This window comes from Lonchura striata, chromosome 17 (assembly GCF_046129695.1).
Source record: "Lonchura striata isolate bLonStr1 chromosome 17, bLonStr1.mat, whole genome shotgun sequence".
In the NCBI taxonomy this organism is placed as follows: Eukaryota; Metazoa; Chordata; class Aves; order Passeriformes; family Estrildidae; genus Lonchura; species Lonchura striata.
This window is the reverse complement of record NC_134619.1, coordinates 8,478,625-8,501,588: the sequence shown is the minus strand read 5'-3', so window position 1 is coordinate 8,501,588 and position 22,964 is coordinate 8,478,625. Positions and strand designations below refer to the sequence as shown.

Here is a 22,964-nt window from a genome sequence, read left to right as displayed (position 1 = left end):
ACAGAGAGACCTGCCCCACAGAGCCCCGCCCCACAGAGACAGTCCCGCCCCACAGAGACAGTCCCGCCCCACAGAGAGCCTGCCCCACAGAGCCCCGCCCCACAGAGACAGTCCCGCCCCACAGGGACAGCCCTGCCCCACAGAGAGCCTGCCCCACAGAGCCCCGCCCCACAGAGACAGTCCCGCCCCACAGAGAGACCTGCCCCACAGAGCCCCGCCCCACAGAGACAGCCCCGCCCCACAGAGAGCCCTGCCCCACAGAGACAGTCCCGCCCCACAGGGACAGTCCCGCCCCACAGAGACAGCCTCGCCCCACAGAGAGCCGAGCCCCACCCCACAGATTCAGCCCCAAAGAGACAGCCCCACCCCACAGAGAGCCCCACCCCACAGATTCAGCCCCACCCCACCCCATAGAGACAGCCCCGCCCCACAGAGAAAGCCCCATAGTGACAGTCCCACCCCAGAGAGACAGCCCCATAGAGACAGACCCACCCCACAGAGACAGCGCAGACCAGTTCGTTTCGATACACACTTTATTACTTGGCAAGCAAACAGGGAAAGCAGCGGGGCTGTGCCCCTGTGTGCGTGTTTGCGGTAAGCAGCGGGGCTGTGCCCCTGTGTGCGTGTTTGCGGTAAGCAGCGGGGCTCACACCGCTCTACATCAGCCGGCGGAGGTCCTCGAAGTTGAGCATGTTGTTGGCCACATCGGACCAGGCTGCATGGGTTGCCCCGTCCATCTCCGGGGCCAGGCTGTTGCTGCTCTCCAGAGTGTGGTTCGCACCACCGATGACTTCATGGCACTCAGGGCATGTACTCCTCTGCATTGCCCCCCCACACTCCCCAATTACATAGATATGGCCATTCTTGCACTTGAACCAGTGGCCACGGGGACAGCCAATAGCACTGACAATCTGCACCCTCTCAGCCTCAGAAATCCCCAGCCCTGACACAGGCAAGCTAGCATTGATCTTCTTCAGGTGAGCCTTCACTGCAGCCTCATCCTCCTCTGTGAATTTCTTTGTCCCTTCCAGGATCTCACGTGCACTGTTAATCTCTGCTGCAATGTCTGTGGACATCATCCTACTTGCTTTGCACCTTTCCAAGAGGCCCAGCAAATAAGTCAGTCTCTGGATCTCAGACTGCAGGTCAGTGAGCTCCTGTTCTGTAAAACTGAAGCGCTGCCTATCCAACCACTTCATCACTTCTTTCAGCCTTTCTATCACCTCACCCTGTTCATTCTCATCAATTTTTTTAATAGAATTAATTAGTTCTGCTACACGTTTGTAGAAATTAAGCAGATTCTCAATTAGTCCAATACTCTTTGCTGAGAGAGCAGAAGATTTTAGCTGGTTTTCCAGCATGACATACTTAGAGAATAGATTACGTTTCAGAAAAACTTCCCGCGCCAGTGCAGCCTGCAGTCTCCGTCTGTTAGACTCAATTTCCTCTGCCGGGCCTTGGATTTTCTGTTTCACCCGTTCTATCTCCTCCACCTGCCTTTTCACACTGCTGCCGTATCTCAGATTCTTTCTGATGGGTGTCTGACACAAAGGGCATACCTTCAGCTTGACGACATCATCATCTTCATCCATATAGTGGTCAAGGCCCAGCGACTCAAAGACATGGCCACAGTCTTCAAGCTGCACAAATCGAGCATTTGGGTCATCCTCAAAGCCAAAAAAGATCTGAGTGAGTTCCTCGTGGTCACAAACAAGGCACTTCTTTGGGCAGGGCTCTCCACACAATCCAACACAGGGATGACCACAGGGCAGCATCTTAGCACAGGGAACATTGCAGCGAGGCCTGTTGCACGGCTCAGAGCAAAGATTGGTACACTGGTAGTGCTGGCACTGCCACTCGCATGGCTCAGCACAAGGAACACAGCTTTCCCAACATTTCTTTTTGCACTTACTGTGGATACAGTAGTTCTGACATTCCTTCTGACAAGGAGGACATTCTGTAGTACAAGGCTCATGACACTTGTGGGAACAGATCAAGACACGCGTGCATGGCCTGACACATGCCATATGAAATCTTCCTCCAAAGCAAGAACCACAGGAACCTGAACACACATGACCACATGCCAGTGTGACAGAACACTTAACGTCACATGTCACACCACCTCTCATCCTCGTCATGCCAGCCATCCAGCAAGAAACTTCCTGCTCATGGCCACATTTCAATGTGATAGTAACCTGTTCAGAACACCACATTTTGCATTGCTTCCCACAGGAACTCTTGCATGTGTGTCCACAGTTTAACTTCTTCTGGCAAGGTTCTAGGCACTCAATTTCCCATGCTGGAATATGGCATGGCACCATCTGTATGTGGCCACACTTAGAAATCGTTTTCTCTACCTTCACCATACATTTTCCACAGGGCTCATAACATGACTTTGGGCAGCGGTGCCCATCTGCACAAAGTACCTTTTGACAAGGCTTCAGGCACTGGTACTTTTTGTGCTCTGGGTCATATGGATGACATACCCTTGTGCAAGCATGCCCACAACTCAACCTAAACTCACAGGGAAGAGTACAGCCTCCTTCCGGGACACTGTTGAAGTCTTCACCTGTAGATACCTTTGTCTTGGTTCCAGGGTGGTTTTGACAGCAAAGCTCCAATGACTGGCCAATGTGACCATTCTTCCCAAGGGTTTCAATGATCTTGTTCCAGAGAGGAACCTTGCCAAGCATTCTCATGTTTCCAATACAATAGAGGCCTTTCTTAGCTCTGGATAATGCCACACATATCCGATTAGGGATCTGCAAGAACCCAGGTCTCCCCTCATTGTTGCTCCGCACCAATGACAGCAGAATAATATCATTCTCCTCTCCCTGGTATTTATCTACCACATGAACCTTCACACCTTGAAAGATCTTTGCTGGCATGAGCTTGCGCAGACAGAAGAGCTGTCCAGTGTAAGTAGTGAGAATGGTGATCTGAGAAGGTTCATAGCCCTGACACAAGAAGTATTTGCAAAGTTCCACTACAAAGTGGGCCTCATGTGGGTTCTGGTGGCTTTTCCCTTCCTGGATTTCTTGTTCAGGAACCTCATGTTCCACAAAGAAGACATTAGTTGAGACACCCTGAAACAAGAGGAAGGATGTCAGAGAGAGAGAATTCTAGTTTCTGTCACCACAACCTGTTTCCATGCTCCTGATTATCCACTGACAAGAGGACTTTTGAGGAGCTGACTACAGTATGCAGTTACTGTGTACTTAGGTAATTTCCTCTCAGATTTCCATAGGTTATTAATCAAATTCCCATTTCAGCTTATTGGTAATATTTTAGTATCCTAATATGAAATCAGTTTCGGATTTTATTCCCTATCTTTCCAGAGATGTTTTTACTGTACATTTCCAGGTTATAGCAAAGAAAACATGAAGTGTTAGTAACTTCTCAAACCATACTCAAGGTGCGAACAGTGTCTTGTTTTGGCCCTGTGAGAAAAAGATACTAAGTTACCAGTACACAGGGCTGAGCACTTGCCTAAAACATGCCTCCTCTGTTGCTGCAATAAAAAGAAGCAGCAAGGAAGATTTCTCCTTCAACAGAATAAACTAGGAATGCTAGGACTCCGGTAGTCACTTACCAGCTCATGATGTGTAGAGTAGACTGCTCACCTGTTTAAAAACTCTATTTGCCCCGAGTTAGTAGGAGCTTTTAATGTTTTACCTATTAACTGGAATTATTTTACCTGTAAGAAATTATTTTTCTGCCTGCCAAAACCCAGAGACTGATTTTAACAGGCAAGAACAGCTTTTGTAGATCAAACACAGATCTCTTGCTTTTCCAAGGTATCCATAAGGGCAAAGTGTCCAGAGGAGCAGAATTTAATTCAGTCATCACTTACATTGGTTATTGTACTAGCTGGAAAAATACAAAGATTCAATTTTGATGCCTTTTGGTATCTGAAGTTTGTTTTAAGGCCAGATAGAACCACAAGATTCTCTAGAATAGATTCTTGTAGCAGAAATGGGGTAAAATTTTGTAGTCTCCCAAGTTGTTATGTCTTTTAGGTGGTATTTTTCTTATTTGTTGGGGTTTTGGTTAGCTGGATTTTGGAAGGGGTTTATTTGGGTTTCTAATTTAGTTAACTAAATTGTCTTCTTCAAAGACTTGATCTGAATTTCAAGATCTACCACTTTTCCAGATAGCTTATTCTGATAATTAAATCTTCACTATTAATTTTCTCTTGTGTGACTTCAGCATTCTGCTATAGTTTGCAGAATGCTTCCTTCATCCAGTTAAAGAACTTATAACTAATTAGTACTGGGTTTTTTTACGAAGACAGACTTACATAGTCTAAGGTTCTGTAATGCTACTGCTGCAACTGCCTCCAGTCTTTCTCCCAGAGTATGGCTTGTGTTTCAGAGATCCAAGGCCATCAGTGTAAAAGTCTAAGCTTGGTTCAGACTTCTGGGAAGTAAGCTGCATAGATTTTCTTTGCAAATGCCCAAATGGAGAAACCAAGGAAAAAGAGTTCCAGCAATCCTGTCACCTATTTTATGTTGGAGTTTCAATATTATCCATTAAGCCTTTCATTTAAGATTTCTTCTTAGCTTTCATGCTCCTACAATTCGTTTGTTCCCCCTTTCATTTTTTACTGTTATTTTAAAGTCATTGGTATTGGATCTATTTCCACTGTCCACCATCACTAATGCCAGAAGAACTACAAATTACTTACATAATTATATATTGCACAATTCCTTGATTCAGGTATAAATTTCAATAACTGAACTTGACCTAAGAATTTGAAATCCTTTAACACTGTATTTTACAGAAACTCATTCAGCCAGTAACAGGGGGCCAAAAGCAACCACTTGGATTGCTGAAAACTCACTTTTATATTCTCATATTCCAGGACAGAGGGATGGTTCTCCAGTTTCTGGTATATATGAGGACTGATAAGTTGGGCAATTTCAGGGCGCATGCGGTGCTGAAACACAAAACAGTTTTATCAGTCTTGAGAAAGGAGCATCATATTTCCCTGTCAATAGTCTTTTGCTCCACTGTACAGACAGTGGCTGAATACAAGACAAGGATGACTTTTCAATAAGACACAAGAAGAGAGCACTTCCCAATCCCTGCTTCCCCTCACGCTGTTGCTGACACCACTGACTACTGCAGGAGTGATAGTAGCAGAGCATCTTCAAGAAAAACTCTTGATAAGGTTTTTGCACAATAATTCTGGCTTCAGTGCAAATCTAAGCACACTTACAGATAACAAAAGCCAGCATTTCACTCTAACTACTAAATGAGCTCTTTCAGGTGCCTTTAATATATGACTCCTGGTGGCAGAATTAACTTCCACAGGCACCAAGATAGATGACTATAGCAATTTAGCAGGAAGTATCCTGAGAAGAATTTTGCTGTCTCATTCTGCAAAGTTGTGGAAGTTTCAGTTGGCACAATAAACCGTGTTCTTCACACAAAAACATGAGAAACACAGTGCTGTGGACAATATCACTAAATAACTGAAAATATGCTGGAACTCTGTATCAGTTTGACAGATCCTACCACTCTTTTCAGAAGTTAGATAGTACATTCTCTTATTTTAGGCTGCTCTTACTGTAGAAATATAAACTTAAGTGTATTACAAACTTAAAACAAGCTAAATACAAATGCCATTATGTTTTTTATAGCTCCTTCTTACTTGGTACTTCAGACAGACAAAGGGGAAATCCACTTTGATCAGACGTTCAAAGAGAGAGACTTCAAGGTTGAAGTTCTTGGCCAGGTCATATACATTTGCACTAGGCTGCAACTGAAAGAAAAGGGATAGGAGGTTTTGGCACTTTTCCTATGTGAAAGTAGGATTTTTCACTCTCACTTTCTGTGACTGGTCACCCACTGAAAGATCAGAGACTGGATTCTTGCAGAAGTGCTAAACATCAAAGATACAGCCACAATCAAATCATATGTAAAATTGTATCAGTTAACTAAAACACCAGCCCCACAGGAGCTCCACTCTAAAACTACAGGAGACAGGACTGGTGGTATCTGTGGAAGCTGGGGAGCAACAAGCCTTGGCAATTTTCCCACACAGCGTTTGGTTAGACGGTTCTTGTTAATTAACCCAGCAGATAGAGAAGTTAGTCATGAAAGTTACCTGCTGGTGATCTCCAATAAGGATGAGGTGCTGGCATTCTTTACTCAGAGTAGTAATGGTGTGAGCCTCAAGCACCTCTGCTGCCTCTTCTACAATGACAACTCGCGGCTCTATGCACTGCAAGATCTTTCGGTATTTTGCAGCACCTGAGCAAGGACAGAAGATAAACCTTAGGATATAACTGCATTCAAGCAAGGCAAGACTTTTCACAGAGGGGAGTAGGCTCTGCCCCATTTCAACACTCGGCCTTTTGAATTTTAAAACAGCACCATACCAGGGATGGCTTCTATATGAAGAATTATTAAGGAAGGCAGCTGGGGATTAGTCCTATGTCTGCCTACGTCCTTTTTTCAATGCTCTCTTCAGACAGAAGATACACTCAATACATTGTTCTACATACATAAATAAGCCTCAGTTGTCTCTCCAAAGGAACATACTACAATGACTTTGAGACTACCATCTCCAGAAGGTGCTGTGGGAATAGTAATACAGGTATTAGCTATGCCTTACTAAGGCATAAGTGGTGCAGTTCCATTAGAAGAATGCTACTTGAGAAAGGGGGAGTGCAAAACAGCACAGAAGCTGCTCATGCCACTAATTAACAACTCTCACAATAGCCCCATTTGCAAAGGGATTCACAGATTAAAAAGGCTCCAGACTAATGCAGAGCCTGACCCAGGCTGTGAAGCAACACATGATACTAATCTTTCAGCAAAAAGGTTCTTTGAAGATGATTGGAAGCAATACATTACTGATTTGCTTCCCAACTGCTCTTCACCTGTAGTAGTCATCCCCACAATTCTGGCGTTACTGAGAATTATGAGATCTTGCTCCAGCTTCAGTTTTTCCAGTCTTTGTGCTGCTGCCTGATACTGCTCTTCATGCTCCCGAATGCTGTCTTTAATAAAATCCTGGTAATTCTGCAGCCAAAGCCTGGGGAAAAAGCACCATTATGACACACTGCAAGGAAAACAGGATGGTGATCCACAGTTCCTGAGTGGCTTCAGTTCATGCCTTTTGGGAAACAGATAATTACCATCTGTACTTAGTCCTGAACAAGTACAAATGCAGAGCATGGCATTGCTTCCTATACAGTACAAGGAAGGTAAGAACAAGCATGTTCAAACAAGGAGCTGAACAGGTACACACAGAAACATCATGGATTGACACAGTTTGCATACTGGAATGATCCTAGGAAACACCTGCCTGACAAGCCCTGCAAAATAGCTTTGTCACCTGTAAAGCCTCCAGCGGGAGTTCAGGTCAAGTTGCCACACATCCTGAATAGCATCAGCCTCTTCCTCTGTCATTGTGTTCAGTTTACGGAGCTCAACCTTCATCTTCTGCAAAATTTTTCTCCTTTGGCCACGAGTTACCTGCAAAAAAAAAAAAACAAAACAGTGCCCCAATAAGCAGTTACAGCACAAAGATTCTTTTGTATTAGCATCCCCATGTTATTATTTACACAGTCATGCTAATGCATGCAGTTACCTCCCAGGGCATGGTCTCCTGCCATGGTTGAGCTGCTCCTTCTTCCTGGTCCAGCTTCATAGCCAACATGGCAAGGGCTAGTTTATTAACAGCACTGTCATCTTCCTTCTCCCTCTTCCAAGGGTATGCTATCTTTTCATCCTCAATCACTCTCTCAGCTTCAATCAGGTCAGCCATCTCTGGGATCGCCAAAAGCTCCTCTTCTGCTTCATCTTCCCTCTCCTCCTCTCCTTCCTGCTGACCACCTGAGAGTCACCAGTCACATGAAGTAAGCCACAGCCACTCTATCAGTCCAGCAGTCAGATCACTTCACTGAAATTAGGATTAATCTTCTTTCCATTCCCTTAGAGTATCACACATCATTCAGTGCCTGTTAAGTAGCAGTGTCTCTTTTCTGGCATACATACACTGCTTATGTAAACAAAATTGTAGAAAATGTGTGTGTGTCTTTCTGGTGTTTGGTTTTTTGTTTTGTTTGTTTTACCTGGATTTTCAGCCCATATATTCTCTGCAGCATTCTGGTTGAAGGCAGATACACCAAGTCCCAGCCACTCCAGGATCAGTGAGTGTCGTGAACCAATGGAGTACAACTTAGGGTCCTCCTTATACAGGGAAAGTCAAATCAGCCAGGCCTATTGCACTTCAGAGTCTTAGGATGATGCCAAAGCAGCACCATACAGCAGTGGAAACTAGGACAAGTCCCCCCCAAGACACTCTCCAGAACAAATCCAAGAAGCCACAGAATTTCAGAAAGGGTACCCCTCCTCTCTTCAGTTTAAGAGGCTGTCCTTTCGGTACTTGCATTTATATGCTGCTAAAGATCTTAGAATCTCTGCAGTCTAAAGGAGCAAAATTCAAAGCCCCGGCTTGCCCTGCCTGTCTAGACTACTGTCATTTGGCACAGCTTGCTGTTCATTCCCTTACTTTCCCAGTAACCAAATGATGCTAAAAAGATGTATGCTGGGGGAACCTCAGGACCATTAGCAGAAAGGATGGTAAGCATGCACTGGGATTGCTTGACTCAGAAGAAAGGGACCTCTCTTACCAGAGCCTTTGTCAGGCTGGCCCAGTGCCAGGGTGCCATGTGCGGTTTCAAGTAGCGCTCATGCATAACTCCAAAGGTCGTGCACTCCAACCGATGCGCTCCTTCACGGAGACGCTCCTCAGCCCATTTCATCTCCCTCATTATCTACTCATAACAAAGAGAAGGGAGGCAGTGTCACATTCAGAGAAACAAAGCTCACTAACAGCACAACAATAAATTGACAGAAGAATTAAGAGGCCAAATTCAGTGTAAAACAAGGTGAAAGGCCAGGTGTGGGGGAAGTTTATCATCTCCTCCAATGCACAGGCAACCCAATCCCAGCATCTCCCAGGAGGTCTGCACATACGTATTCATAGTCTCTGAAGTGGTAAGATGGGAAGTTATATCTGTTGGTTTGCTTCCTCAGGTCCTTCAAAGTGAATCTGTGCAGGGCTGCGCTGGTACTCCTGCCCCCAATACGCACTATCCCATTTAATGCAAATGAGTATATTCCTGTGAATAAAAAAGAAATATTAGAACTAAAGGGCCAAGCTCAGTTTTCAGCAGTAGGACAAGAGGTAGGAAAAATACCCTTTGCAAATCCTACAGTGGTTTGCTCTGAGTAAATTTTTTTTAATCTATATCAATGGGGCTAGAGTCACTAAAAAGAAAAAAACCAAAATGTAGGTTATCGTGCCATACAACAAGCAGAGTAAGAGTTATAGTATAGTTTCTACTTATAGGTTCTACCAACAGGTTGACCAGAGAATTTGTGGATGCACTATCACTTGAAGTGTTCAATGCCAGGCTAGACAAACCTTGGAGCAACCTGATCTAGCGGAAGGTCCATGGCAGGTGGGTTGGAACTAGATGACCTCTAAGGTCTTTCCAACCTAAATCATTCTATGATTCTATGATTATACCACCATCCTGCTTGCAGGTACTCTTACCTTCTAAGAACTGATCCAGTGCATGGTTAGTGTAGCAGACTATAAGGATGGGACGCTTCCGGTAAGCGTCCCATACATGATCATTAGTCAAGAGAGCCTGAACAATCTTCAAACCCACGTAAGTCTTCCCTGCAAGACAAGCTCAGAATCAGAAAAGGGTAATCCACCTTCTATGAGTGCCTTGAAACACAGAAATCATCAAAAACAGACACAAAATTTCTTTCTAGGCTGCCAATCTGATCTGTACAGAAAGAACTGATCCCAGTTCAGAGGTAAATAGCTTACAAAATGTAGACAAAGTAGCATGACACTGACATTCCGGCCTGTAGCTGAGCAAGCCCACAGTCTGCAAGAATGTTATTTTTTGGATAATACAGCAGACCTGGACACAGGATTTTCTCTCCCACTGCATCCCCCAGCCCACGCTGATACTGCCATCATAGATGACATCTAGCTGCCCATTAAATATCCACATACTATTGGAATACAAGGACTGGTGCTTGTTAAATTCAGGTATCATTTAAAACAATTACAGTTCATCTTGTAATACTTTATTCACACAATGGTACATGGCTGAATGCTCCCAAAGTCCTAGCATGCCGTGAAGATAAGTAGGAGAGTGCTGCACAGCAAGAAGGACAAAATTCTCAAAGGTCATTGTAAACTTCTTCATCCCAATATACAAGCACAGCCAACAGTGCAGTTGGTGTCTACTTGCATCTAGGTGGGCAAAGATCAGATGTGGCTATTTGAGGATATTTAACTACCTCCACAGCTCACACTTAACTGGGTGTCTCAAGCATCATTATCCACAGGACTAAAGCTTTGGAGACAGTACAGCTGGCTTGCTCTGAAGTTAATCTCCCTAGATGGGGAAATCAACTTCTTAAATTACAGAGCCATACTAGCAAATATGTCTCACCAGTGCCAGGAGGTCCTTGAATGATAGCCAGTTCCTTGGTGAGTGCAAGATTCAATGCCTGCATCTGAGACTCATCTAATTTCAAAGCTTCCATTGAAAGCCATTGATTGGGATCTAGAATGCAGACACTTTTCAAGCTATCAGGGCACTTCTCTTCACCTGAAGTCTTCACCAAAGGTGCAAGGTTGTAGGCAGTATCCCGTGTCAGATATGCCGGCTCCTTCACCTGTGCATCACATTCCACAATGTACTTCTGGAATGGGACGTCTTCTTCCTGCATTTTCTGCAACCCTTCTAACACATGCCGATAGGCCTCAAAATAGGCAGTTGTCTCTACCATGAGGAAACAATCTGAGGGTTGAAATTCTCCCAGCAGTGGCTGGTTATCTGCATCGAAACACAGCTCCACAATCCCGTTGGCAAGATCTGCAGCATTACGATTAGAAACAGTGGCAAAAAGGAATGTTTCAAAATGATCTTGGGACATGCAAACAAGGGATCCATATAGCAATCGTTTAGAATCCTGCCAGTGTACAAACCTCAGTGGTTTTGTATCAAACTGGACCTTGTAAGCAATACCAGTTGGGGTACAACATGGGGCAATAATCCGCGCATCAAAGTAGATCCTGATATCATCAAATTTTTTCTTTCTCAAATTTCTGTCCTGGAGGTTCTGCAAAACCTCTATGATACCTTCCCTTAAAGGTCTTACAAAGTCTTCTCTCAGAAGTCGGAAGTGGGTGTCAAGATAAATACTCGTGCTTTCATATTTTCCAGAAACAAAATTGGGACGTAGAAAAGGTTTCTCATTACCATGTATCTCATTATATGTTGGATAAATGCTCATGGATCGATAGCTTTCTTCTTGCCCATCTTGAGGCTGCATAAATGTACACTTATCAGCCCTCAGTGTGCCTTCACGTCTCTTCTCCTGCAGATGCTGCATGAGCATCTGGACTTTATTGAAATTCTTCTCTGTCTCTTCTGTGATTTCCACACCAAAAGTTCTCAGGGAATCTATGGATGCTGTCAAGACTGTCAAAAGTATGGAGACTTTCTGCACGGCACTGGCTGGGAAAGTACTTATCAGGTGCTGAAGAAGTAAAATGATGTTGCTGATATGCTCAGGGTACTCATGGCGTACAGAAGGAACTACTTCTGTTACCATGTCAGACACATACTGTGGCAGACAGATCTTGAGAAAGTTGGACTCCTTCACAACTCCAAGAATGTGTTGGACATTCTGTCGGTCCATTTGGGAACTGCACACTTTCTGAAGCACCTGGCAAATCAGCTGAACTAAATTGTGGTTCATGGTTGTCTGGGAAAGAAGTTCCTTCAAGCCCGAACTGGAAGCAAGTGTGATGACAACTTCTGAAGGGTCTTTCTTGAGGAGACTTTCAAGGAATTTATAGCCAATCCTTCTGGCTTGCTGAGGCTGCTCACTGTGGTGGGCACCACCTGGTGTAGCATTCTGGTAGAAATGTGGATTCTCCCGAGGTTGTATCCTCCATGTGCTACCTTCCTTTTCCCACCCACTCCTCAGCCCTCTTCCTCTAGCTCCTCCCTGAACTTGTCCACCTTGATACTTCCTTCCCCTGCCTCCATTTTCTTGCTCATTCCAGGGTCCTCTGGTCCTCTCATGGGCTTGTCCAAGCTGACACCTTCTTCCTCTAAATGCATTTTCTTGCTCATTCCAGGGTCCTCTGCCCCTCTCATGTGTTTGCCCACCTTGATACCTCATTCTCCTTCCCTCCTCCTGTTTAGTCCAGAATCCTGTGGCTTCACTGTTGGCCTGTTCACCTTGGATTCTTAATTTAATCCCACTTGACTGAGGAACCTTTTGAAATCCAAACCCCTCTTCTCTTTGCCCTTGTAGAGGGGTATAATTACTGTCTTGGAGGTTTCCCCCTAACTTAGGTGCCTGGCCTGGTGTGTTATTTGTTCTGTTTCTGCCTCTTCCTATAAAGCCAGTGTCCAAATGAAGTGCATGCCCTTTAAAAAAGCAGAAAAAAATACACTCCTTAATAATAAATCAACCAAATTAACATGCCTCCCAACAAAAATGAATGAGCATATTGACCTGATAATCAGCATATTTTGAACATTTGACATCAAGTTAAAAATTATTACATTTGCACACAGATTTTCAAATTGGTGTCTCATTTGTACCCTTCTATTCAACTGCTAAAGAGACTGCCATGCTTAGAGTTCACTTGAGGTACAAAGACACTAAAAAACAAAACCCCTTCCCACAGAACTGAAAGCAGAAGAAGGTGAAAGATTAAGTTTTCTGCACAGGACAGCATTTCCTCGGGAGTTAATCATCAATGAAATGACAGAGGACGCCACAGCTGACTTGAACTGTACCTAGCACACACAAAACATGGAGCCTCTGTGGAAGTAGCACAGAGCTACTTCCAGCCTCTCGGAGTAGCAGGAAGAACACCCCATAGGACCTTTGTCAGACTCTCCACAGGATGCTTAGGGAAAAACTGATTGCTAGCAGGAACAAATAGCAAGAGGCTGCTGCAACACATCGCCGCATCACGGCCCCAAAGAGACTCCAAGGGCAAATAAAGAAGTGTTGAAACTCAGCCTTGAGAGAAAATTTCGCTGTACACAGGCAGGGGAATAGCGGAGCCCTCTGTACCAGCACCACACCAGCACCACACCCAGCCCTTCTGCCCTGCATTCCCCGGGGGACCCTCACCTCTCGCTCCACCTCGGGGTTGTCGGGCGTGGGGCTCCTGCCCAGGACCCTCCATCGCCCGGCCGGGCACTGCTCCGGGTCTGTTCCAGCTCTCCGGGGCGAGGGCAGCGCTGGGCGCTGGGGACCGCGGCGCTCCTGCGGCCGGACACGGGCGATGCTGCGCTGCGCTGCCCGCACAGCCCGGGAGCGGCCGCGTCTGCCGCGACACCCACCAGCGCTCCCCGTTCCAATTCCCCGCAAAGTTTCACTTTCCAGTTCCCCGCAAGTCCCGCCCGCTGGGCAGAGCTCCCGCCCCTCGCCAGCGGCGGCCAGCGCCGCCGAAACGGAGCTTCTCCTCTCTCCGGCTCCCGCGGCTAGGGGAAGCCTAGAGAAAGGGAAGCGAATAGAAGTAGAGTGCAAGCAAAGGATGGAAAACACCGCACCGCCACCTGTGCGGCCACGGCACGGCCGCTTTCGGTTTCCTTTCCCGGCACTGCGGGGCGGAGCAGCCGCGGCCGTGCCCGCCCGGGCCCGGCCCCCGGCCCGGCCCCCGGCCCGGCCCCCGGCCCGGCCCCCGGCCCGGCCCCCGGCCCGGCCCGGCGCACGCGTGTCCCGCGGGGTTCCGGCGCGCAGCCATGGCCACGCTGGAGAGCCTGGGCCTGGTGGGCACCATCGCCGAGGGGGACGTGGTGCCCGTGGACTCGGAGTCTGGCGACTCCGAGGACGAGGAGGTGGGGCCGGGCAGGCGGGAGGCGCGGGGCGGTGCGGCGGGGCCGGGCCGCGCTCCGTGCTCACCGGTGTTCCCGCAGGAGCTGCCCCGGGCGCCGGGCCCCGGGCGGCGGAGACCCTCCCGCGGGGACTTCAGCGCCGAGTTCGTGTTCGGGGAGGCGGAGGCCGGCGGGGAGGATGCCTGGACGGCGGCGCTGCGGCAGCTCCGCGGCAAGGTGAGGCCTGAGGCCGGGTGGAGCTGCGGTGCCAGAGGCCACAGCGCCCGCTGCTCTCCCGGGCTCCTCTTACAGCTCTCCTGTTGTGGTTTTCTGCCTAGAAAGCAGCTACGACGCTGGATGAGAAGATTGAGAAAGTGAGACAGAAAAGGAAGCTCCAGGTCAGGGTCTTTCTCATTGCTGAAAAGACTGGTATGTGCTTGGCCATTCCCTCAGCCACCGTGCTCTGGCTGCAGCTCATCACTTTGGCTCGGCTTGCTGCCACATGGGATGAGTTCCTGAATGGATGAGGTTGCAGAGTTATTAGTGATCAAAGTTATGCAAAACCATGGATTTGTGAATGGGCTCATAATAACAAACACAGATTCACAAAGGATTGGAGATTCTTTTTCATACTTTTTAAAACATTTTCATAGAATTTTATTTTCCTTTTTTAGGAAAGGGAAGCTAAACAAGTAAAAGTGAAAGCTGAGGATGCAGAGGCTGAAGATGATCAAACCAAAAATGAGCCTGAGGATTGCAGTAGGGATGAAGAAGATGTGGAGTCTGAGTATTCACTGGATGATGAAAGTATCTTCACAAAAGCAGGTATCAGCACTACACACAGAAATGACCATGAATCTCATGCAGAGTTGGCTCACTGGAGAAAAATCTGAAGTGAAGCCTTGCTGGGAGCGGGCAAGGAGCACCATTTATATTTTGTTTGCCTTCTGCAACATTCCTTCTGATTTTAATCAAGTTTATTTTGAATGATAACCACTATTAAACCCATCCTTGAACAAGGATATTTACTCAGCAATTTTATTCCATTACATGTCTCTACTTGTTTCTAAGGCTTCTCCCTCAATATCTGAATTGAAAGCAAAGAGTATGAGATTATAAGGTGAAAATATTTCATCTTGTTATGGGTTTAGCTGTGCTTCCTAATTCCTGTCACATTTCTCTTTCTTTGCAGATAAGGTCAAAGTGAAGGAAAAGAAGAGATCAAAAAAGGGAGAAGTGGTAAGTGTTTAAAAATAGTCAAATTCATCCAGGATTTCTTATTGAGGAATTTGCTTTTGTTAGCAAATCGTAGCTCAAAAACCAGCCCAGAGCCCTTTGATAATATGTTGTGTTGCTGTATGTGTTGTTACAGTTTTGTTGTTGTTCCTGTTTCTAGGGAGCAGAAAACTTTTTTGAAGATGCCTCTCAGTATGATGACAACTTGTCATTCCAGGACATGAATCTTTCACGACCTTTGCTGAAGGTATCTACCTTGCTGATTTATTACATGTCACTCTGAAGAATGTTGTACAGCCTCCCTGCCACCAATTAGAACTGTCAGATTTCTCATTGCTTTGCAGCCTCTCTGACAAATCATTTGGGAGATAGTGTGATAGTCATTTAGAAGCTGTTATTATAGATTAATGGAAAGTGTTCTTTGATTCTGTCAATCAAAGATCGAATGTGTTAACACTATCTCGAGCAAGACTTGTCGCAGTGTGGTTGGAAGGGACTTTGGGGGTCATATTGTCAAACTCCTGCTCAAGGAGGGCCACCTAGAGTTGCTGCCCAGGAATGTGTCCAGATGGCTTTGGATATCTCCAGGGCTGGAGACTGCAACCTCTGTGGGCCCCTTGTGCTGGTGCTTGGTCACCCTTGAGGTGAAAACGTGGTTTTTGGTGTTTAGCGTGAGCTAAACACATACATCACCATGTTCTAGTTTGTGCCCATTGCATCTGTCTCTGGGCACCACTGAACAGAACCTGGCTTCATCCTCTTTCCACCCTCCCCTCAGGTATTTGTTGACATTGACAACTTTCCCCGTGAGCCTTCGCCAGGCTAAGCAGTCCCAGCTCTGCCAGCCATTCCCCAGATGTGAGGTGCCCTTCATAATCTTTGTAGCCTATTGCTTGTCTCTCTGCAATATATCTGTGTGTCTTGTAATGATGCCCAGCTCTGGGCACAGCACTCCAGGTGTGGCTATACCAGAGACAGATTTTAATTGCTCTCCTTCCTTTGTAGGCAATCACAGCTCTTGGCTTCAAGCAACCAACCCCGATTCAGAAGGCTTGTATCCCAGTGGGTCTTCTGGGAAAGGATATTTGTGCTTGTGCTGCCACTGGGACAGGTAGGGGTTGAGCAGAGCACTAGCTCTGAGAATTAGCTATTCACAATAATTGGTAACCTTTCTTAATTTTTTGTTTTTCAGGTAAAACAGCTGCCTTCATCTTGCCTGTCCTTGAGCGCCTGATTTACAAACCTCGTCAGGCTCCAATAACACGTGTACTGGTTCTGGTGCCAACACGAGAACTGGGTATTCAGGTGCACTCTGTCACAAAACAGCTGGCACAGTTCAGCAGTGTCACAACTTGCCTGGCAGTAGGTGAGTGTTAAGTCATTTATGTGAACTGTACAGCTCATTGTAAACCACTATACAGAACTGAGAATTCTGTGTTGTAAAACTGGAGGCTGTATGGTTATTATGCTTCTAGTAGATACATTGCAGTTCAAAATATTGCTTTCCAAGGTTGTGCTGTACTTGTTTACCTGTTTCTGAGAAAGAAAATATGGGCTCATTTCTGTTTTTGAATGTGGTTTTATCTGAGGTATTCCTCAGGCAGTTTGCATCCCTGTGCTGTGCTGCAGTGTGCCCGGGGGGTCAGCAGTCTGTATTCCCTCTCTTTAGGTGGCCTGGATGTGAAGACTCAGGAAGCTGCTCTGCGCTCAGGGCCAGACATTCTTATTGCCACTCCTGGGCGACTGATTGATCATCTCCACAACTGTCCTTCTTTCCACCTGAGCAGTGTTGAGGTGTTGATTTTGGATGAAGCAGACAGGTAGAGTAAGCAGGACAGCAAAGAAAAACCTGGCACTTTTCTGCTTTCCTTTCTCCAGGCTGTCAGGCTGTAGTTGTTGTACTGCCTTATGTGATATTTCTTGGCCAGGCCTAAATGAAGCTGCCTTACTTTGCTCTTTTTCTCCTGTGTAGGATGCTGGATGAATACTTTGAGGAGCAGATGAAGGAAATAATCAGGTTGTGTTCCCACCACCGTCAGACAATGCTTTTCTCTGCCACAATGACTGAGGAGGTAAGACAAGCTGCTGAGAAACATACCAAGGCAGGAAATTGAATGGGAATTTGTCAGGTCTTTTACCAGAAATCATGTGGACGTTTTTTCTTAACCTGTTTTTTGTAGGTTAAAGATTTGGCTTCTGTTTCCCTGAAAAATCCCGTCCGAATTTTCGTGAACAGCAACACGGATGTTGCTCCTTTCCTGCGGCAGGAATTTATCCGGATCAGACCCAACCGGGAGGGGGACCGGGAGGCCATTGTAACAGGTTAGCGATGAGCCAAGGCAAGCTGGAATCAGTGAGTGACTGTGGAGCAGGCTCCTGAGAGGACTTTCTTTCAGCTCTGCTGACACGAACCTTCCAAGATCATGTGATGCTTTTCACCCAGACCAAGAAGCAAGCTCACCGCATGCACATCCTGCTGGGACTGATGGGCCTGCGGGTTGGGGAGCTTCATGGCAACCTCTCGCAGACACAGCGGCTGGAATCACTCAGGTATTAGCAGGCTTAGTTAGCAAGCCTAGGCTAAAAAGAAGTTCCAAGTTGGAAGTTTTAGGTTGGAAGCAGATGGCTACATTCATTGCTAATGCATTTGTTCTCTCTGCTCAGGCGCTTTAAGGATGAGCAGATTGATATCCTGGTAGCTACAGATGTGGCTGCACGTGGACTTGATATTGAAGGTGTTAAAACAGTGAGTATTTGAAATGCTGGGTTTTTTAATGAGGCCTTTCATGTTGATTCCCTACTAACACTGTTTCTGTTACAGGTAATCAATTTTACTATGCCAAACACCATCAAACACTATGTCCACCGTGTGGGTCGGACAGCCAGGGCTGGCAAGGCTGGTCGTTCAGTTTCACTTGTGGGTGAGGAAGAGCGCAAGATGCTGAAGGAGATTGTCAAGACTGCTAAAACACCAGTGAAAGCCAGAATCCTCCCCCAAGGTATGTGGTACCTTTACTGAGGTAAAGAGCTGGAGAAAGTACACAGGGAAGGAATATTGTGGTACAGAGGGACACTAAAGGAGGTGCTGAAAATCAAGATGGACTTCACATGAGCTGCCTCTGGGTGTTCATATGGTATTGTTTTCAGATGTCATATTGAAATTTCGGGAGAAGATTGAGAATCTAGAGAAAGATATCTATGCAGTTCTCTGCTTGGAGCGTGAGGAACGTGAGATGCAGCAGTCAGAGGCCCAGGTAAGCAATTCTTTTAGTATCTGGTGTGATATAGTCCATTATGAGGTTACCCTAAGTGTACTTAACCTGCCTATTTTAGAAAGGGGAGTAATTTTTAGCTACCATGAGCTTACATCTTACCTGAATTATCACAGATCAATAAGGCAAAGAAGCAGCTGGAGACAGGAAAAAAAGAGACTGGGAGTGAGAATGTGGAGCGGAGCTGGTTCCAGACCCGTGAGGAGAGGAAGAAAGAGAAATGTGAGTCATGACGCTGTTGCCATGGTCAATTCTATAGCCACAGCTGGCCTCTGCTCTGTGATTTAAGAGGTTCTTTATTCTGTTTATCTTTCTCTTTCCAGTGGCTAAAGCCCTGCAAGAATTTGACCTAGCATTACGAGGGAAAAAGAAAAGGAAGAAATTTGTACAGGACACACAGAAAAAAGGCCAAATGACAGTGAGTTCATTTGTGGACAAGTGGGACCTTGGGCAGACTATCATAGTTTTCCCTTAGCAAAGCTTCACATCACCAAAACTTGTATTTTAACACCTTTCAGCCAGAGGAGAGGTCACAGTTTGAGATCTTGAAATCTCAAATGTATGCTGAGCGGCTGGCAAAGAGGAATCGCCGAGCAAAGAGAGCCAGAGCCTTGCCAGAAGAGGAACCAGCAGCAGCACCAGCAGGTAGAGACTTTTGTTTTGCAGCTAACTTACTTTACGTCACTTACTGTGCTAGAAATAGGTAAATTATTCTAGTTTGTTTAGAGAGAGGCACCGATCTTTGAAGGAGTGGCCACAAGTGCTGCCCCAGGGTCCATGTTTGCAGTCATTTGCCTCATGCTTAGGCTAATTGTTGTGTTCAAGAGTACTGTGATAATGCTGTGGCCTCCAGTTTACAACCAGTGTAATTGTTTGTTAGGTCCCAAGAAGAAGAAAAAATTGTCTGTGTTTGACGAAGAGCTGACCAACACAAGCAGGAAGGCTCTGAAGCAGTATCGTGCTGGGTAAGGTCTTCGTGCAGACTGCAGTAATGAGAATTTGTTTGCACCTCTGTACTTCTTCAGGGATACTTCGATACTGAGGAAAGAGGTTCTGAAATAGGGGCAGAGTTCTTTTCAAAAGTGCCTGTCCTGCTGATATAATTCTGTGACATGTCTGACCTCTCCTCCCTCCCCTCTCTCTCAAAAGCCCATCATTTGAAGATCGAAAACGCTTGGGTATCGCCCAGCGCAGGAAAGGAGGAAACTTCAAATCCAAGTCCAGGTATAGTTTCCTTTACTTTCTTGTTCAAGTTTTGGGGCTTTCTCCTTGTTTTCTGCTTCCTCCTGTCATTGTTTAAATGCCCTTTCTAAAAGGTGTGTTGGTTCTGCAGTACCCTCTTATTGCAGGTCTGATGCTGGGGGTAATCAAGGATAGGGCCTTTGTTAACACATTTCCTCGGCTTCTACTTGGGAGACCATTTTGCCTAGAAAATGCTCAGTGCTGCTCCTCATCTGTCATGGAGTAATATCATTTCTACTATCTTCTCTTGCAGGTATAAGAGAAAGTAAATTAAGAACTGTTACCAAGTAGGTAATTTCAGACACACTGTACAGGCCCTCAATTTTGTCATACTGCAAGGAGACAACCTCAGTAAAATTGAAGTTTTTCTTCAAGCTGTGGAATAGCTCTGGAATGTTTGTCAATTATCTGGTTGAAGACTGTGAAATCATCTGTAGCAACCCATGAAATAAAGGATTATTTTTCTTGTAAGATGTCGACTCTGTTTTATGGATGGCTAGAACAACTGAGTTGGAATATCTTACATCTTTCTAGTTCATGTACATAATAACTTTAAGGCAAAAACTGAATGAAGTTTTGCTCATATACTTCTGTGATCTCAATTAAGAGCTGAAAAAATACTCTTGTGGTTTAGAACCTATTTTTATAATAGGAAAAAAGGTTTTCAAACTACCTGTCACAAAGATGCTTTCTTTAATATTTTTATCATCTCTACTCTCCCAATCTGTTCTTTTTCCATCAGCCATGTTAAATTTCATTGCTATGCTATAATTTCTGTAAGGAACACAAAACAACTGTTAATTTTTATCTATACAAATTAAGCTTTTTTTCTTCAAGCTTGCTCTTCTGGGATGACCAATGTGGAACAGTAAAAGTAATGGCTGCACCCTTGACACAAACAGTCCAGCACAACAGTGACTCCTACTAGTAGGCTTTATTAAAAAGGACAAACATTACCAGCAGTAGATAAAAATATACATAGCAAAGGTCTGACAGGTGGTACTGCTCAGTGTATCCCCTTCCTTGGTCTTCTCCCAGTTCAGAGGTACATTACAGAACTCTCATGGCCTTGGGGGGCGCATGCCAGGTGGAGGAGGTCCTGGGAATAAAGGAAACAGTTGAAAAGAAGCAGCAACACTAAACAGAAAAGACATTTCCCCTATAGGACCCCTTTTTGGCACCACAGAACTTATGACAACTAGCAGAGCTAGGGAGACACTGAAATGCATCACCCTTCAAACATTGTATTACAGCTTCTCAGAGCCCCATGGCAGATGGGATAGCCTCTGCTCACCTCTCATTCCTGGGGGTGGTGGTCTCATGCCTGGGGGGGGCATTCCCATTGGAGCCCCTCGGCCAGGTGGCATTCCCATGGGGGGGCCCATTGGTGGTCTCATGCCTGGAGGAGGTCCCATCATTCCTTCAGCCAGAGAAAAAACAAGCATGTAAGTCCAGCTGAATATTCAAGGCACTAGCTGGGTATCAGGATATCTCCCACAATACCAGATCTTCATCAGATTACCAGTTTTGCAACAAAACATGAGCTCTACAGAGTAATTCCTACCTGGAGGAGGGGCTCCTCTGCTCATGGGTGGGGGAGGACCCCCACGCCCTGGTGTGTACTGAGTTGGGGCTCCTGCTATGCTGGCGGTGGCTGCTGCAGCAGCAGCTGCAACTGTTCCACGACCCTGGGGTGTCATCACCTGTAGACAAAACAAACAGACTCAGGAAAAATAGCACCTGCTTTACCATAATAACTAAAACGTAACATTGAAATTCCCCTTCAGAAAATTACATCAGTCTTCTCTTAACTTACTAAATAACACTACAACCTGTAATACAATTCAATGGATACCACTTGAATTATGTGTGAAAAGCTGCACTTTTCAACCCGCTTCTTCTGTCATACAGGACAATACCTAAGGAGATCTGATACCAAAAAAAAAGCCTTGCTAGGCTCAAACTTTGTGGTAACAGAAACTAAGATTCCAGTTCTTCCACTACACCAATTTCTTCCATCACACTGGTACCAAAAAATAAAAAGCCACACGGGTCATAGTATCTCACCTGTTGCGATGGTCCTCCCACTCCTCTGACAGGGCCAGCTAATCCTGCAGGAGCTTGTGGCATGGGAGTGCCAGCTGGTACTCCCCTTCCTGCTGCTCTCCCAACACCAGGTCCTCCAGCAGCTCCAGCGAGGGGTACCCGGGCAATTCCAGTCTGAAAACACAGCCCCCAAAAAGAAAGATTTATCAGAAGTCCTCAGAGCCTACAGATGCCCACAGCCTTCCTCTGTCCTACGAAATGCCCAAGCCCACAAAGGAATTAGAGCTTCCTGCAGTGAAGTTTGTTGGACCTAGTCACAACAGTATCTGTAAGTCTACAACAATACAATAGTAGCGTTCCCCTGCAAAGAAGCAAATTCATCATATTTCCCTTCTTTTTTCTTTAGCTCTCTGCTCATTCTTACATCCTTTGGAGGTGGTCCTTCAACCGTCATGGACACCAGGTTTTCCCCTCGTAGCAACACAAGGCCAAGGACTCGTTTCTCTTCCCGCTCTGGCTGTTTTGAATTTTTAGGTCTGGGGAGAAAAATAAATTGCAAAACAAAAGGAAAAGCAGAATGAATGAATGCTGCTCTTTGAGCTTAGATGAGCACATTCTTATATGCCTCAAACTAAGTACATAGAGAAATCTAAACTGCTACAAATGTTATCAGATATGTTGGTTATTAGGAAAGAAGTGAAACAAAGGGTCCCATATGCTTTGGCAGTTTGGGGGTTTGACAAGAGACTAAACCCATGGCTATTTTTGCAGGAGCCGGCAGCACACGCTGTCCTGGCGCTGTCCCGGCTCTCGCCCCGAGCCCCCACGCTGGGGAGCCGGGCTGGGGGCACCCCCACCGCTCACTTGATCTTGCGGAACTCGTCGCAGTCGCAGAGGATGAGGTTCATGTGCTTATCGAAGGCCTTGAACGTGCCGATGAAGACGCGCCCGTCCTGCAGGATGCACCGCATGCGGTAGTCGATGTGCTGCAGCATCTTGCTGCTCTTCCCCACCGTCTGCAAGAGAGCGCCGCGTTACCCGCGAGCCGGCCCGGCCCGGCGCGGAGCGGAGCTCGCCGCCCCGCCGGCCCGCCCGGCTCACCATGGTTGCGGCTGTCGGTGTTCCCCCCGCCGCCGCCGCTGCCGCTCCCGCCTCGCTGCCCGCTGCGCGCCCGCCCCGGCGGAAGCTGCTACGCGCGGCCGCCGCGACTTCCGCCCGCGCTGCGCGGCCCCGCCCGTTCCGGCGCGCCGCGGCCGCGCTTCCCGGGGCG

The 22,964-nt window shown here is 46.4% G+C and overlaps 3 protein-coding genes across 4 annotated transcripts; 1 reads left to right on the top strand and 2 right to left on the bottom strand.

The window, feature by feature from the left end:
• Positions 1 to 515: 515 nt before the first annotated feature.
• On the bottom strand, positions 516 to 13,677 carry ZNFX1 (zinc finger NFX1-type containing 1). Of its 2 annotated transcripts, none has more exons than XM_021540894.2 (13): positions 13,213 to 13,677; positions 10,500 to 12,494; positions 9,578 to 9,706; positions 8,995 to 9,140; positions 8,649 to 8,792; positions 8,088 to 8,205; positions 7,604 to 7,848; positions 7,349 to 7,488; positions 6,891 to 7,045; positions 6,113 to 6,258; positions 5,657 to 5,767; positions 4,844 to 4,939; positions 516 to 3,086 (listed from the first exon to the last, which is right to left on the bottom strand). In XM_021540894.2, the coding sequence occupies exons 1-13, from the start codon at positions 13,265 to 13,267 to the stop codon at positions 657 to 659; spliced, it is 5,910 nt and encodes a 1,969-aa protein (XP_021396569.2). In that variant the 5' UTR covers positions 13,268 to 13,677; the 3' UTR covers positions 516 to 656. The 2 variants fall into 2 exon arrangements, with proteins under 2 accessions (XP_021396569.2, XP_021396572.2); XM_021540897.2 differs by having other exon boundaries at positions 8,088 to 8,202.
• A 101-nt stretch (positions 13,678 to 13,778) lies between these two features.
• Positions 13,779 to 20,119, top strand: DDX27 (DEAD-box helicase 27). Its single transcript, XM_021540892.3, has 21 exons — positions 13,779 to 13,922; positions 14,001 to 14,135; positions 14,237 to 14,296; positions 14,573 to 14,723; positions 15,091 to 15,137; positions 15,295 to 15,381; positions 16,140 to 16,245; positions 16,327 to 16,500; positions 16,804 to 16,954; positions 17,107 to 17,206; positions 17,315 to 17,456; positions 17,531 to 17,684; positions 17,799 to 17,880; positions 17,956 to 18,133; positions 18,282 to 18,388; positions 18,523 to 18,628; positions 18,730 to 18,824; positions 18,925 to 19,051; positions 19,287 to 19,371; positions 19,556 to 19,630; positions 19,902 to 20,119. Exons 1-21 carry the CDS (start codon positions 13,827 to 13,829, stop codon positions 19,915 to 19,917), a joined length of 2,274 nt encoding a protein of 757 aa, XP_021396567.1. The 5' UTR covers positions 13,779 to 13,826; the 3' UTR covers positions 19,918 to 20,119.
• A 448-nt stretch (positions 20,120 to 20,567) lies between these two features.
• Positions 20,568 to 22,901, bottom strand: SNRPB (small nuclear ribonucleoprotein polypeptides B and B1). Its single transcript, XM_021540893.3, has 7 exons — positions 22,796 to 22,901; positions 22,559 to 22,710; positions 22,119 to 22,230; positions 21,716 to 21,868; positions 21,213 to 21,351; positions 20,943 to 21,068; positions 20,568 to 20,747 (listed from the first exon to the last, which is right to left on the bottom strand). The coding sequence occupies exons 1-7, from the start codon at positions 22,796 to 22,798 to the stop codon at positions 20,710 to 20,712; spliced, it is 723 nt and encodes a 240-aa protein (XP_021396568.1). The 5' UTR covers positions 22,799 to 22,901; the 3' UTR covers positions 20,568 to 20,709.
• Positions 22,902 to 22,964: the final 63 nt, after the last annotated feature.

What these genes read in the sequence shown, in the direction of transcription:
- SNRPB (XM_021540893.3), bottom strand. An exon ending in GACGAGTTCCGCAAGATCAA is followed by an intron (nt 22,231 to 22,558) that starts GTGAGCGGTGGG and finishes TTTTCTCCCCAG; the next exon opens with ACCTAAAAATTCAAAACAGC. An exon ending in ACCACCCCCAGGAATGAGAG is followed by an intron (nt 20,748 to 20,942) that starts GTGAGCAGAGGC and finishes CTTTATTCCCAG; the next exon opens with GACCTCCTCCACCTGGCATG.
- DDX27 (XM_021540892.3), top strand. Translation starts at nt 13,827, where the DNA reads ATGGCCACGCTGGAGAGCCTGGGCCTGGTGGGCACCATCGCCGAGGGG. An exon ending in ACCAGCAGCAGCACCAGCAG is followed by an intron (nt 19,052 to 19,286) that starts GTAGAGACTTTT and finishes ATTGTTTGTTAG; the next exon opens with GTCCCAAGAAGAAGAAAAAA. An exon ending in CTGAAGCAGTATCGTGCTGG is followed by an intron (nt 19,372 to 19,555) that starts GTAAGGTCTTCG and finishes CTCTCTCAAAAG; the next exon opens with CCCATCATTTGAAGATCGAA.
- ZNFX1 (XM_021540894.2), bottom strand. Translation starts at nt 13,267, where the DNA reads ATGGAGGGTCCTGGGCAGGAGCCCCACGCCCGACAACCCCGAGGTGGA. An exon ending in TCCCGCTGGAGGCTTTACAG is followed by an intron (nt 7,046 to 7,348) that starts GTGACAAAGCTA and finishes CTTTTTCCCCAG; the next exon opens with GCTTTGGCTGCAGAATTACC. An exon ending in TTGTCTGTCTGAAGTACCAA is followed by an intron (nt 4,940 to 5,656) that starts GTAAGAAGGAGC and finishes TTTGTGTTTCAG; the next exon opens with CACCGCATGCGCCCTGAAAT.